The following is a 15,548-nucleotide window of genomic DNA, read 5'->3' as shown; positions in this document are numbered from 1 at the left end:
ACAAAAAGTGTAATTATTGCATCTCACAACTACCATCAGTTTCAGCCCAATCATAAGTATTACCTATAGCTGGGGCCCCAAGTCAGCAAAATATTGAGTGTTGGCTTATCTACAGACAAGTGAATATATTATGATATATCCCTGTTTATCAAAGAGATTCTGGAAATGCTTGAGTTGGATTCAGTGCTTAGACTGAAAGGTAGCATGTGCTTGAAAACTTTATATGCCATCTCACTTAAAACATATGTAAATACTCTAAATCATTCTGTTAATGATTAATGTTGGCAATAAAACTGCAGCAATAATCATTGTCTCCATAGACTGAAATTTTAAATATTTTGCAGACCTTTGAGAAAAAAAGTATAGATTGTTACTTTGCTCTGTGGCCTGAGAGGCTGCAGCAGATCATGTGTACAGATGGACACAGCTATGCTTGAAGTCTGAAATGGGGAGACCAAGAAACAACATTACTGACCAGAACCTGGGAGAAAATAAATATTGCATGGGCAAGTTAATGTACCAGATCATGTATTGGGTAGCCAACAGGTAGGAGGGAAGGGTGAGGAAGGATTTTTTTAAAAATATACCTGTGCTTTAGGAGCTTCAACATTCCTTTGTCACTGAACAATGTTATTTTTAATAATATATTCTGAACTGTTTGAGTAATAGGGTAGAAAAAAAATCAATTGAATTGGTCTGATAAATGTCATTAGAGTATCATAAATCACTGGAATCTTAATAGATTTCAGCCAGTTGTTCTGAGAGCAGTACATTAACTACTCGTATACTTGGTGCTTGTGAAAACACTCTAATATTTAGCTTCATACCAAAATATCAATGTAAGGAATATGTTTAGTAGCACTTGAGCTAATATTCATTTATTGCCCTTAAACTAGAGGCTTTGTGTTTGAAAATGTATGTAGACGATAAATCTTGCTTGGAGTTAAGTCAAGCAAATGGCTCAAGTGAAGGACAATCAGCATCACATGATTTAGTCCATGTTGTCTATTGCTTTATTTTAAGCTTCAGCCTCTGTTGAACTTGGTGATTATGTGTTAAAAAGCAAAGAGGAGAAATTGGTGGGTGAGGCCACCTTTCCAAAAAGAGACACAAGAACTATTGTGCCTGCTTTACCCACAGGTGTGATAGCTTATGTCTCACTGCACCACTATGGATGTCTTAGCATGCTGTTAAGCAGGCTTCCCCAAAAAATCACACACTTTAATTACAATAAAATAAAATAAAATAAATACTTAGCCATGCTGCCATGTTTTGTGTTGCTGAGGCTGTGCACAGCAGCTGGAAAATTGCCTCAGCTATCTTCTGTAGTATATATTGGGACATCCCTTGTGCTGAATGCTATACTATACATGAAGAAAGAGAGAAACACTGAAATTATGTAATTCAAAGTGTTTTCTTTACCTCCTGGACTTAGATAGTATTTGTATGTCCTGGTTTAGCTCCACAGATGCAATTAAGTGCTGAACTCTATCGATTTCAGTGAAAGATGGATTCTGCCTGAATACTTCAATGGGTCTGAACCTGAGCTGAGCTATTTCTTCAGAGTAAAAAGGTTTCTTTTGATGCTTCCTAGCCAACAAAATACCAGTTTTGGTAGTTATGATTTTAAGTTATGATTTTATTTATTTATTTTGTTTGTGTGTGTGTTTTTCAGAGCCTACACAGAAGGAAACTCTTCTCCATCTTGTGATGAAATTAGGCTTGGTTAAACTCTCCCAGTTCTTAGCAGCGCAGCCTGGCGGGTCACTGGCATTAGCATTACCTAATGAGGATGGAGCAACACCATTAGATTTGGCTTTACAAAACGGGCACTCCAAACTTGTTGAGGTCTTCACAAAGTGAGTATAATGGTTTGTTGTTTCTCCTGAAAAACTCTTCATCTGCTAAGGAACGTGGGAAGTAATTTTTTCTCAAAAGAGTTGCCTATGATTCTGTCTTGTGTTGGTTTCTGTTACTTCTTGTCTTTATTACCACTTCAACTGGCAAACTTTTGTTTACAAGTAAAGCAAGATTATGATGTGTATCCTTCATCACATTTGCAAATCCATTAATAGTGTTAGTATCAACATATGCACTTGCGTGATTTTAAGCTACTGTCGTGATTTACAGCTGTCGTGTAAATAGCATAAAACATTAATTTGTAGCCTTAAAGTTTGTATTCTAGCATTTCATAATTTTGGATTCATGAGAGAGGTAAAAGGAAATTATTAAATAACAAATAATCCTTTTCCTGGACTTGTTAGAAAACACACTTGTCTGACGGGAGTTTGTTGTGGTTTAACCTGGCAGGCAGCACAGCAACACGCAGCCATTCACTCATTTCCCTGCAGTGGAATGGGGGAGAGAATCAGAAAAAAAAAGGTAAAACACTTGGTCTGAGGTAAAGATAGTTTAATAGGACAGAAAAGGAAGGGAACATAATAATAATAATAAAATATATGTATAAAACAAGTGATGTGCAATGCAGTCACTCACCACCTGCTGACTGATGCCCAGCCAGACCCCAAGCAGTGGCAGACCCCCAGGCCAACTCCCCCGTTCCTATTGTCCAGCATGACACCGTGTGGCATGGGACACCCGTCTGGCCCCCTTGGGCCAGCTGTCCTGGCTGTGTCCCCTCCCAGCTCCTTGTGCACCCCCAGCCTCCTCGCTGGCAGGGCAGCATGAGGAGCTGAGAAGGCTTTGGCTTAGCTGGGCCCACACCAGCTGCTAACAAGTAAAGGCATCCCTTAAAATGCATATGGGGGGGGCACACAGGTGCAGAGACGTGACTTTCACAAAGGCTTTGGGCAACTTTGTGGCCTTTGTAAAGTCTCAGGTTGTAATTAAGGGAGAGGGTAGCACACCCAGCGCTCCAGTGGTGACTGTGTTTTCGCCAGACTTCCTCCAGACCGACAGATGACTTCAAGGACAAGTGCTTTCTGGCACGCCTCAGCTGTCAGGAGCTTCCCCTGCACTGACCTGCGGTTCTGCCTGATGTGTGTGTCTCTCAGTGCCAAATGGTCAGTGCCAGGAGCCCTTCTTACTGTTGGTTTTCTTTGCAAATATGGGGAAATACGCCAGAATTTGAATACTTTACTTTTTCTATTTTTTTTTTTGAGTGGGGCTCTTTCAGTCCCAGTTCAGTGCAGCGTATAGTTGATGTGAGAATTATGCGCATTTCAGTTTGTCTGAAAAAAATACGTAAAACAGCAGTACAGTACGTTATGAATTGTTTGTAATGTCCAAACAATGCTGTATTCCCTTGAGACACTTTCTGTTTTTCTCTCTGTGATGGGATAACAAATCTGCTAGCTGCCAGTCATGTCCTACTGCTATATATGGCAACAGTAACAGGAAAAGGTACTACTGCTAATTGACAGCAATTAGGAGAAATAGGTATTGTCACAGCTTGCTCTCACTGGCTTGTTTTATTAGTGACTAACCACCACTTCTAGAGCAGTCTTTGTTTTTTCCATGCCAATCGCTAGAAGATTCCTAGTCCTGAAAGGAGTCCTTGGTAAGTATTTGTTTGCCCAGCTGTGTTTTCAGTGGATGTTTCAGGCTTTTTTTTGCCTCAGGATTTTGCAGCGAGCGTTCTGGGATGCTGGCGGGCTGTACTACAGGGGAGCGGGAATGGCGCTGCGATTGTATTTTCACCCTACCTGCGCGCAGAGCATCTCCCCTGGCTCAAGGAGCGTGTTTTTTCCAGTTCCCAGGGCAGCCGCTCGCCTGACATTTCCACAGCGGAGATCGGCGAGGGTGCCTGCGTGCGCTTTGTTCGCTCGGCGGCGGCCCTGACGCTGACTTTGGACCACACGGCAGAGCACTTGCTGGAGTCAGACGTGGGGCTCTTCAGAAAGTACCTCTGGAACAGGCCACTGCTCTACAAGGTGGGTGCCAGCCCAGCCTGGGGCACTCATAGGTTGTCTTCACTCATTTCTTGCTGTGGGCTCTTCAGTCTGGGTTGTTTTTTTTTTTGAATAGCCTTCTAGTTGAAGCTGCCTGTTTCACCCATGTCTAGTGTAATGAAGGGTTACTGCTGTGGGCTTCCACTGTGTGTAAATGCAGCTCACCGTGTATATGAAGCTGGAGAGTGAGAGATGTTGAGAACTTTATCAAAGCTTCCTTTACACTGCAAGTTGTTTTTGGTTAGTGGTGGACTTCCTGGTGTATATCTCCTCCTGAAATCTCTGTCTCTTCGATTACGTTGCCACTGTATTCATGTTGGTAGTTTGCAATATTTAATTTAGTTCCATCTTTCTTTGTACCAGTGTAATGCCTGCGAGCCTTTATCAGGTATTGTGAGAAAAATCTCAATTTTCTTCAGACAGGATCTTCTGTGAAGCTATTTTATTCGCGATTGCAATGGCAGGTGTCTTGCCAATTAGGAGCACATTTTAGTAAGCAAATCATAACCTTTTATTCCCTATTACCCGACACTTGATCACCTCCCCTGTTTCCTCATTGCCTGAGTACTACAGGTTCACAAGCTACTCGATGCTCCTCTATACCATATATGTACATTTTTTCTTTTTTTTCAACCCTTTAATTTCTCCCTTTTCATTTTTTTCCCCTTTCTTATGTTTTGAGAACCTGTGATCTTTGTTTTACTGTTCTCACACTGCTCATCCTGTTTTTCTCAAGCTTCCACCTTATTTTGGAACAGTGAGGCCTTCTACTGTCCACTTATCTACTTAGCATTTCTCCTTGTTATGACTACCCAACTACCTTGGAATACAGAAAATTAGTTCTCTACTGCAAAAACACAACTTAGTTTCTCACAGTACCAACCCCAGTGTATTATAAACAGCAAGAAAGTACAGATTATGGACTTTTGCTGTGGAGGAATTTATGGTGCACTGGGTCTTATTTTGCTGTAAGGTATCTGGAGCACTGCTGTGATACCTTCAGGACATGCTTAAATTTAAGTAAACTAAGAAGGTTAGGAGTTGAAAACCTGAGGTTTTAAATAGCAGTGCAGGTGCTCACCTATAATTTTGGATTGAGACTGCATGTCTCAATCATAGTTCTAGCTCATGACATAAAATCAGTGAGCTAAAAAGACACTGAAAATAGTCAGGGTTTTCTCGTTTTCTGGTCTTAAAGTTTAGCTTTCCTTTTCCTTGTTTAATTTCAGCAGTCCTTATTTGTGTGCTAATTTTCCCTGAGTCACATTTGTTATATTACACGTTCTTATAACAGAACATAAGCTACTTGTTATGTTTAACACAAAAACGTAAGGTGTGATTTTTTGTACAACCCTGGTGTGTAATCTTGTGTGTTTACTGCCAAGATTTTGATTTGCTCCCATACAAAAAAAAGTTACTCTGTATTTGTAGCTTGCAGAATACCTACAATTTGTGTGTGGTTTTCCCATGGAAACGATAGTAAACCCAGTGGCAAAACCAAGACTGTAATGAGGAATGCATTGTTATTTATATCGTTGGCTTTTTCTTAAACTCATCAAATCCTAGTTCTTCTTGCGGTATTGGAAATGGAGAAAGAAAGTGTGGTATGGTAGATGTTTGCACAGCTTTCAGAAACAAAAACTCTATGAGGTTGCAAAATTCTGTACTTAAAGAAAAAAGCGCATCAGCTTTCAGTTGTGCTTTTCCCTTTTGTTCATTCCTGTAGTTGTAGCAGTCTAGATTCTTCTTTGTGGGGATCCTATGTCCATCCCAGCATCAGTGTTGCACTTCTTTTATTGAAACTGAAATAAGTCAGAATAATTAGGAAGGTCACAGGGTTTGGTTAATTTTCTACAGACCAGGTGTCATCCTGAAATGTCTGTGGGGAGGTAATCAAACTGTCATGTTTAGACTACGTATTATATCCAACAAGTAAAGTAAAATTAATTTTTGTTCTGTTATAAATGACTTGCAGCCCTTAGCTGGATCCAAAGCATAAGGTGGGTGTCAGAGATTTCAAGATATGTAGTTTCAAAATAGAGGTAGAATTTACAGCTGTACTTGAACATTTAGCTCCAAGACAGTAAATCTAGTTTACTGTATTTTGAGACTATAAATGCCCACATTGTTATTTTTGGTTTGAGTCAGAAAAAGACATGGACTAAACAGAAAAAGCTTGTGTCGATTATGGTGGCAAGCAGCACTGGATTTGTGTGTGTGAAATGGATGGCTAAGGGAGCAGCAGAAGCTACTTTTGTGTTTATTCACACAAGCAAATCCTGATCTTTCACATTTATGTTTTTCACTCCCTAGCTGTGGCTTCCTATTAGCCCCTTCACTATTCCTTGCAAGTCTGAAAGAGCAATGGAAAAGTTAAAACAAACAAGATTGTCAGTAAGCTTGAGTTACTCGTGCAGAAATCTTGCCTTCACTGGAAACCCCCAGGGGCTGTGCAATTCAAAAAAGTTTAAACCCACAAGTTTAAAACTCTTTGAAGCAGAAATGGCCCCATGGAGGTAGCAGCATCCATCAGTGAGGCTGCAGGGAGCACGCGAGGGTTGGAGGAGGGTGGGTTGGAGGGAGGACATAGGGAGGCAGCAGTGGAAAGGTGAGCTTGAGGTTTGTCTTGCACCTCCAGCAGAGCTGTAACCAGTGGGTAGAGGTGATTGGTTTGCTGGAGACACACAGAGGAAGCATCCTCCACAAGAGGAGAAGCAATCCATGGACTGAAGTCCACACATCAAATGGTGTCAGGGTTTAAAAAAAAAAAAAATAAAAAGAGGGCAAAACAGAGTAATCGTCCAAAATGAGTAAGATAATTTACATTTGAAAAAGTAATTTTGTAGCCTGGTGTTGGATAGATTTTGTGATTTCTCAAAGAGGAGTTGACTGCAATGACTTATTTCTGACAGGTAGCTGTAGGAGTAGGAAAGCGTGGGAGCTGAGAAGAATGTAACTGGGACCACCAAGGGGGAGAAAGAGCTGGAATGATAGCTGTGTGGCTTTCAAAGCAATTTGGGTGCAAAATTCAGACATCAAAATAATTCATTATCATCTCTAACTTTCTTTCTTGAGGTTAAACTACCATGCCATTATCTGCTTGCTGCTCCGAGAGATGACAAATACATGGGAATCCTAGCTGTAGATGGAAAGATTAAAAGCAGTAAAACTGTAGGTGAAACTAACTACTTGAAAGGAGACAGTCTCTCCTCCATTCCCTTTTCTTACATTCTTTGAATGTAATTGCTAAAGTGACTGGACCTGACCACCCCCCTTTCATTGACAGCAGAGCAATGCCTGCTGTGTGTGTGCTTGAGTGAAGGGTCAGACAAGCAAGGGACTCCTGCTTGCAGGCTGGGTTTGCTATGCAGTCAGTGTTTAGTCCTGATTTAGGCTCTTTGTATTTCTTATCAGTAAAAATTGCTCTTTATAGGCATGCTGACAAGGTTAACCAGGCTTCTGGACAGAGCCACTCTACCTAACTGCTGTGCTGCCTTTCTCATAGAGAAGGAAGTTACTGTAAGCATAGGGTAATTTTCCTCTTGAGAGAGGGAAACTGATAAAATATTCTGTGGAACCTCTGTCAAGCTTTTTTAGTATTATGTATAATTTATTTGTTTGCTAGTCTTTGATTTTGTTTTAAAATTTTTACCTAAATGTCATGGATATCAAATACAGCTACTGTCATTTTGATATATATTTCTTTTTTATAGAGTATTCATTCAAACCGAGTTGAGACAGTGGAAGGTCCAAAAATGCCCTGCAGCACGACAAGCTCTGTAGAAGGTACAGTTTCTTATTCCATATTGTTAAACTCTCTAAAAGTTCTGGAAAGTTGGCATAGATTCATACACTATTTATTTATTTGGGAAGATCATGTTACATATGACATTAGAGACCTGTAAGTATGCAACAGTGGAATACACAAATCATACACTATGAGAGATTTGTAAATCATTATACTCCCTACAGAGCATTGTTTTTCCAGTGTCAAACTGAAATTGTTCAAAAAATGTTATGGCATGCATAGTGACTGGAAAGGCCTTAATTAACTTTATTGCAAAAGCCAGAAAAATGTCAGTAGTTTCCAGCAGAGGGCAGTGTTTAACTGAATGAACACTGCAGCCTGAAAATGCCAGCAAAATGAATCAAATTAATAAAGATCAGAGTGGATTACAAAAGAGTAACTTCTTGTGTGAACAGTTTTGGGATCCAGGCCAAATGTCTTGATGTGGCAAAACTCCCATGTATTTCTATTAAACATTCAATATATTGTTGGGTGGTTTACCTCCATAAGGGTTGCAGGACTGTACTTTCCAATCAGAACTCTCTTTCATTGCCAAGATGCATCATTGTGTATGTACCTTAGAGCAAGGATCACTTAGAGCTGAAAAGAAAATCACAACAAAAAGACATTCCTAAGCATCAGGAGTGTGGAAGTTGGGATATTTGATGTATGCTTGTTAGAAATTAATTAAAACTTTTAATCCATTTGCTTATGAGGCTGGTGCTGTATGTTGAGATCAAGTGTCTTGCTAAGAACAGTGAGCTCTCTGAGAGTGTCTGGTCTGGCTAAGTGGCTGCTCTGGTGGCAGCCCTGCTGAGAGCAGCATGAATATGAGCACTTGCATAAACCTTTGGCAGGCTCCCTGCCAGGCTGGACTGTATTTCCAGGTGGCATCAGCTAGAAGTTTTCAGTGAATAGATAAACCAGTGAAACAATGTAGTTCACAGGTAAAAAGGTAGGTTACTGCTGTTAGTGCTGGAAAAGGAACTTTATATCTAATATCTCCAGCAGTGTTCAGGCAGCAATTATCATGCCAGTAGAAGGTAAATTTGCAGAGAAACAATAAACAGCAGTTAGCAGTTGCAAACTATACATCTGTATTGCAACTGTAAACGGCAGTTTCCTTTACAGAGTATGTGGATGGCTTTGATGATGCAGCATGCACATTGACTCAGTATATTCCTCTGAGGGCCATACTCCGACCAGCATGATCTTTGTATTTCTCTTCATGGATAGAAAATGAATGGCATGGCATCGTAACACTATATGTGGTACTAACTAGGGCAATACAACTTCTAAGTGATAATTACTTTGATGTTTTCACCAAAGGCAGTTTTTATTTGGCCTGACTTGGGGCAAGCAGTTAATGAACAAAAGTGGGTATTGATTGCCCCGGGAGAGAATCATGAGTTCGGGATGGACTGCATTCTGGTTGGATTCTGGTTGCAGGGCTTCTTGTTTGGGATTCTGGTTGTAAAGATCCTCATATAGTACATATATCACGTCAAGATCTACAAAGATATTTGAACGCCTACCTCTTTGCATTTTCAGTGGAAGCTATGTAGTTTTGTGCCTTTATGGATCAGAGCTGTTTTGTGCCTGATTTGGATTTAAAAAAAAATATCTCATTTCAGACAAGAGAAGTACACCACATTTTAATAGTATCCAATAAACCACACAAACCACTGTGAAACTAGTTTGGTAGTGTCAAACAAATCAGTAACAAGCTGATCAGACTTGCACTTTTTGCATTCTGCATTGTCTACATGTATACAGGGGGAGCCCTTTATTATTATTTTCACATTGATGGGCAGCAAAGTTTTTTTTTTTTTTTTTTTTTTTTTTTTTTAATTTCACATGTTTTGGTATCCTCCTCAGTCACAACATTTCTATCAGCCAGGATTCTTTTTTTTTTCTTTTTTTTCTTTTTTTTTCACCACCTACCACCAAATCCAGATGTTGAAAATTCATTAATCATCAGTACTGGTGACTTGTAGTCTGTGTTATACTCTCCAGCTCTCCACTCTCCATCGGCAGGCATTCAGGAGACACAAAGAATTTTTTTTTTTGTAGATCTAATTAAAATCATTACCTCTACAAGTAAAACTAATATGAAACGATTAACAGAGTGTTTTTTACTATGTTCTCAGTTGCATTCAGTGAACTCCTTTGCAAAATGGCTGCTAAGCTTAGGATATTAATTGGTGCATTAATGTCATGAAAGGATCCCCCCTCAGATTTCAGAACTGCTGCCATTTAGAGAAGAAATAACCACTCCGTTCAGAGTGGGCCTAAAGTCAAGATTAACAGTCCTTTAAAACACAATGCTTTTAGAAGCCCTGAGCTTTTATCTGCAAGAGGTTGCTATAGCAGTACATTGCTTGTTGTGAAATGCAATCAAGTGAAAGTAGTGGGTCGGTGTAAGTTGATACTACTAGCTTAGCAGTGAATCTCTCAAAGCAACTTCATTAAATTAAAATACATGGAGTGATACACTATCCGGTAAGGATGAAGAACAAGAGGTGAAGTGGATGGTATTTTGGTTAATTCAGTAGTTTGTGCCTTTTCTCTGTTTTCTGACCTTAAAATTCCATGTCTGTAAGTAGACTGAATGCTGTTATCTGGAGGTATAAGCCATTTGCTTCTGCATAATAACTGTTAGCTATAGAGGAAACAGCTTTTCTTCTGAGAATTTTAAGACTGGATGATGATAATAATTTCATGTCAGTACTGTAAAGAAAAATCTGGAAGAACATGGACATTGATTTTCTGGAAGTGATGTTTCAAAAATGGCACTTCTCCCACTGAAGCTTTTAAAGTAAGTTACTGTGGTCAGAGTTACAAAAAAACAAAAAACAAAAAAACAAAAAACAAAACTGTGAAGGGACACAGAGAGCTTGAGGCAGAGCCAGCAATCAGCATGGAGAAGCTGGCAGGGCTTCATGCTACTGGCAAGTGTCGGGGAGCTGGGGTGGCCTGTGCCTGCCAGCCTTGTGTGAGGATGGATGCAGATGCACCTCATGCACAGGACTCTGTCAGTGTTGCAATGCAAGGGAAGGGGAATGCAAGGTATGTATTTGACTGTTGCAGCAGGTTCATTAAAGAAGGTGAAATAATTAAGAATTAGCAGCTGAGATACTGATCAGCATGAACCCAGGCCTTTGCAATTCTGACTCACACCAGCATCCAGAGGCTGTGCGGAGTTCAGAGACTACAGGTGCTCTGATTGCACTGGGCCCTTCCCTTCCCTTCCCTTCCCTTCCCTTCCCTTCCCTTCCCTTCCCTTCCCTTCCCTTCCCTTCCCTTCCCTTCCCTTCCCTTCCCTTCCCTTCCCTTCCCTTCCCTTCCCTTCCCTTCCCCATATACTCATGCAATACTAGGAAGGGACTGAGTTGCCACATAACCTACCATTCTTCAAGGCACTTCCCCAAACCACCCTGTATCAGCTGCTGAGTCATGCTTAGTTTAATGATTTGCTGGAGATGGGGAATTGAGAGGGATTTGTGTAGGTGACAGCAGACTTGAACCTCAATTTGAAAGATTCAGTCAAAAAAAACAAAACAAAAAAACAACGCATATTTACCAGCATAACTCTGGTGGTATAATTGTTATTATTTAACATATACTTAGTAAATAATAATGTTCCTGGAAGCCTGGGTGATTCTGGTGTTCATATGCATTCCTGTAGCCAGATTACTCCCCTTTGCTGTTTCACAATAGTGCTGGAGGCTGTTTGGGCAAAACTTGCAAAGTGTGATCCTGGTTTTGTGTGTGCTGTGTCCTTTCCCACAGTTCTGAGAAGAAACTGTAAAAGAGAGAGTGACAGAAATTATTTTTTTCCCCTTGTGTGTGTGTATGTGTTTGTGTGAAGATGTGAGGTCTAATTTTGGAAAATACACAAGATCTCTTCAGGGAAAGAAACAGATCCCAAATGCTCTGCAGAGTTGGTGCAAAGCACAGAACAAGAAACAGTGGTTTTTGAACACTTTGGCGGCTCATCAGCAGCTGCCCGACAAGTCACCATGTTTTCCTAGCCTTTGGTTTCAATAGCTTGTTCATAATTGGCCCATGACAATAACATAGCACTTGTTGTGCATCTAGCCTGCCTGCTGCCCACGGGAATGCTCTTTTGGGGGGATGCATGGGCTGCACAAGTCCATTGTTCTGGCTTGCCTGCATGTTTGTGTGCTCGTTGTTCCCCCTCCTATCTGAAAAAGAAGAGAGACCAGCAGCAGAAGCCAAAGCAGATCCAAACTGAATTCGCTTGCTGTTAAAGGCAGGAATCTTTGCTTTTGCAGGTCCTGTGAACTTGACATCTGATGAATTGTCCCAGGATGATGTGAAGGTACAGATTTCTCCTTATACAAGTAGCTAAGCTCCCTTTAGGCTCAGGGGCAGCAACCTTTGCTTGGCTATCTGAGGATCTCTCAGAGCTAACAAATAAGGTGACTAATGTCTGCCAGCCAATATTTCCTGTCCATTCCTATCCTGTGGGAATAGTTATGTGTGCAGATGATTATCATTCGAAGGAACCTGTTATGTGGTTGTGGGCCAGAAAGATGGGTCACAGAAGCAAGCTCTGCTTTTCGACCAGAAAGCTCTTGTGTTTGTGGCCATCCTGAGTGCCTTTAGGCAGCCTGCGGCTCAGCTGCTGGTCTGCGGGGTCAAAACCTGTCTCCTGTGAGCATCTGCTTCGTCCTTGAGGTGGCATGGTCTGCTACACCTGAGAGAGACTTCTTGGGTAACTGTGAGTTTTCAACTGAGAAAAATGCTTGCTGTAGAAAAGATAACAGTTCCCATTGTCTTTTACATGGAGGTCTCAAACAGCTTTTGTGGAGGAAAAATATTTTTGAGAAAACACATTCTGTTTTTCTTTCATTTTTTTTTTCTTGACACCTTTTTAAGCCAGAAGTTTAAGTTTGATTATTAACTCAACTGGGTATGAAGTTAAATTATTTAGGTTGACAGAAACAAAATCTGGCAAATCTGGTAAAGGTATTATCTTTTGCATAGCTGGTGACTTTTGATTTTAATTAACATTTGAATTTTGGGAATGTTGTTGGGCTGCCCCTTCTATTACATCCTGATTTGGAATGTGTTCCCCCCCCTCACTTCTTTTAAGTGCCAGCTCTAAAGAAGATTGACCATTCCTTTGAGATTGCAATCTGTGTCATCTTAAAAATATGTCTCTGCAGTGTGCATGAATTTCTGAGTCTATGCTGATAATGTCTGTTGGGGCAGAGTGTGCTAGCTCACAAATCATGCTGTGTGGTAGAAGGTTCTGGTACTGTGTTGACTGCCTATTTTTTTATGTTAGTGGAAAGTCTGTAGTTCACTCTATAGAGAATGAGCTGACCTATATTACTGCTATAGGCATGAACAGCTCAGGCATTAAAGGAGTCCTCTCAGAAATGTCTCTTTCCTCCAAAGCACTCTACTGGCTACTCTGGGCACAGTTAAACTTCTTAAGGAAGAAAACAGGAGTTTGCATGGAAAGTGAAATATGGTTTGGTCTCTTCTTTGACTATGAGTTTGAGTCCACAGGGTCAGCTTTATAATTCATTTTCATATCAGTCTGGGAGAGGCATTCTCTATCCGTTGCCTTTATTAAAATGACTAAAATGAAGTGACTGCTGCTTGATTTTGTTTGAACTGAATTCAGAAAGCCTGAAGCACAGCTTGTAACTAAGCACAAATGTAACTATTAATCTTAGAAGATCTAGCTAAAGTTTTCTGTTTCTAGCCTTTCCAAGATGCTGTGGTTCGTTCTAAAGAAAATGAAGATCATGTCCTCTTGGACATAGGTAAGAAATAATTAATCATTTTGACTTCCAAAAAGCTGTTGATACGTACTCTGATGCCACAAGGCGGTGTCTTTTAAAAAGGTGAATATCATTGATATTGCAACATAGCTTGGCAAAAGATCAAATGAGTTATGTCTATGTCAAAGAGAGAACCTCTTTCAAAATGCTTCTAGTGTGCATACACAGTGCATCCAACAGTGTCATGTTATCCTAGGATTTTTCAGCAGAATATCAACTGTTGTAGGAATAAGAATCTTGAAAATGACTTCTGATAGATCCAATGTATGTGACTGTAGATTAAATGAAGCATGTGGAAATGTTTAGATGTAACAGTGCAAAGTGCATTGTAGGGCTGGAAAGAGAATATAGCCAACTAGATTAAGACAGTGCATTTAGAGAATGAAAATCAAATGGAAAGGTGAGTATTTTCAAGTTTAGGGAAAGCTCCAAATGGAAAGTGCAACCATGGTTGCATACAAAGCAGAGCAAGGAGGAGAAAGACAAGTAGCTGAGCTCGGCCTGTGGGAGCTGCTGTGCCAGGCAGAGGCTTGCCTGTGGTCCAGTGCTGAGCTCAGGATGGCTGCATTCAGACCACTTGTGTGCAGGCTCTGGTGGCTGCAAAACCAAGAGTTGCCCTGTGTGTGTGCAAAGGGGGGGATGTGCATGCATGAATAGAGGCATTATATGTTAGAGAGAAATGAGCTGGCATAAACTCAGAGACATGGTTGTAAGATAAGAAAGCAGCAGATTATTTTAATAATCTCTCATTAAAATCATCATCTAGTTCTCAATATTTCTAGTTGTTGTTGGGTCAAATGCCTGTACTGCAGCAAGTCCAAATGCTTGTCTTGCTCTCCCATTCAAGTAATATGGGATCTGCATAACGAAATTGGTACTAGTAGCAAAAATATTAGTATGCATGGTTATACTGGCTTTAGTACTTTTGTGCATAGCACAGAATAGCAGTCCTTGTCTTGCACAAAAATGCAGTGCATGTGCTTGCAATGTTACTTCCCACATGATCAAATCGTTTCTGTCAACGAAGACCAAAGTGTTGGGCTGCATCTCAGTGTAGGAGGGTGTGGAGCCATTGGGGAGTGATTATGGTTTGCTAATCTGAAGCCACATCTGCTCCAGTCTAAGCTCCGGTTACACCATCTGGAGCAAGCAGAAGGTAGCTGAAAAGCTGCAGAGTGGAAATTCTCCACCCTGAAATTATAGCTGATAGTTTTTTTTTCTTACCCATGAAATGAATTTTCCTTCTAAGTCATCATTTGCATAGGGCTGGATGTGACAGCAATAACAGAAGCCAAGCCCTCTGGCTTCAGAACAGTTCCCTCTCCTCTCTGAAGCTTGGATGGGCAGCTGTTGGCAGATCCTGGGTCCCCTTCAAGGAGCAAGCAAGAGACTTTGGCTGTGGTTCATACTGCTAGCTAGGAATGGTAGATTCTCAAAGGAGCTTCTGGGTGAAAAAATGGTGTACTTGCATACAGCTTGGAACAAGATTTAGGTGCTTAATATTTGATTTTAGCTTATTTTCTTAGGCATCTTATGCATTTACAAAAATAAATTATAAATACGTAGATAAATGTGTATATACACATATAAATGTGAACATATAAACCTTTTGTCCTGAGCACATGCTTAGCTTATATTAAACTCAGAAATATTACCTATTGTACCTCCTGTCTGAAAATGAACCTTCTCTCTCTTCACTGAATTGTAATCACCATGTAATACATCTAAGAGGTTGACTTACATGTGGAGAAGCTGCAGTGAAGTCTATTCCACTTGTTTTAGAACAGACTTCAGTAAATCACTGTAGTTGAAAATGTGCTCACTCTGTGTGAATACTGGAGCATGGTCTCACTACTATGTGGGTCGTGAGCTCTCCTCACCCATCTCCCGTCTCTGACTACTGAACTCAGCTGAAATTCAGCTTGTAGTGCTGACATTTGATGGGTTTTTGCTATTGACCTCAGCAGAGCTTGGAAGGCCTCCCATCAGCATTTTGTGTGAGAGGTGACAGGGTTAATGTGCAAGCTG

The 15,548-nt window shown here is 40.6% G+C and overlaps 1 protein-coding gene across 5 annotated transcripts in view; it reads left to right on the top strand.

Moving 5' to 3' along the window:
- Positions 1-15,548, top strand: part of ARHGEF28 (Rho guanine nucleotide exchange factor 28) — a 127,302-nt gene that overhangs the window by 41,458 nt on the left and 70,296 nt on the right. For 4 of the 5 annotated variants that reach the window (XM_066989042.1, XM_066989040.1, XM_066989041.1 and 1 more), the window contains exons 5-9: positions 1,676-1,859; positions 3,713-3,893; positions 7,625-7,697; positions 11,997-12,043; positions 13,442-13,502. In XM_066989042.1, coding sequence (XP_066845143.1) covers positions 1,676-1,859; positions 3,713-3,893; positions 7,625-7,697; positions 11,997-12,043; positions 13,442-13,502 — 546 coding nt within the window. The remainder of the gene's footprint in view (positions 1-1,675; positions 1,860-3,712; positions 3,894-7,624; positions 7,698-11,996; positions 12,044-13,441; positions 13,503-15,548) is intronic. The other variant, XM_066989043.1, reaches the window with a different exon arrangement.

This window comes from Anser cygnoides, chromosome Z (genome assembly GCF_040182565.1).
Source record: "Anser cygnoides isolate HZ-2024a breed goose chromosome Z, Taihu_goose_T2T_genome, whole genome shotgun sequence".
Taxonomy (NCBI): domain Eukaryota; kingdom Metazoa; phylum Chordata; class Aves; order Anseriformes; family Anatidae; genus Anser; species Anser cygnoides.
Note: the sequence above shows the minus strand (reverse complement) of the source record. Positions and strands in the feature narration are given on the sequence as shown.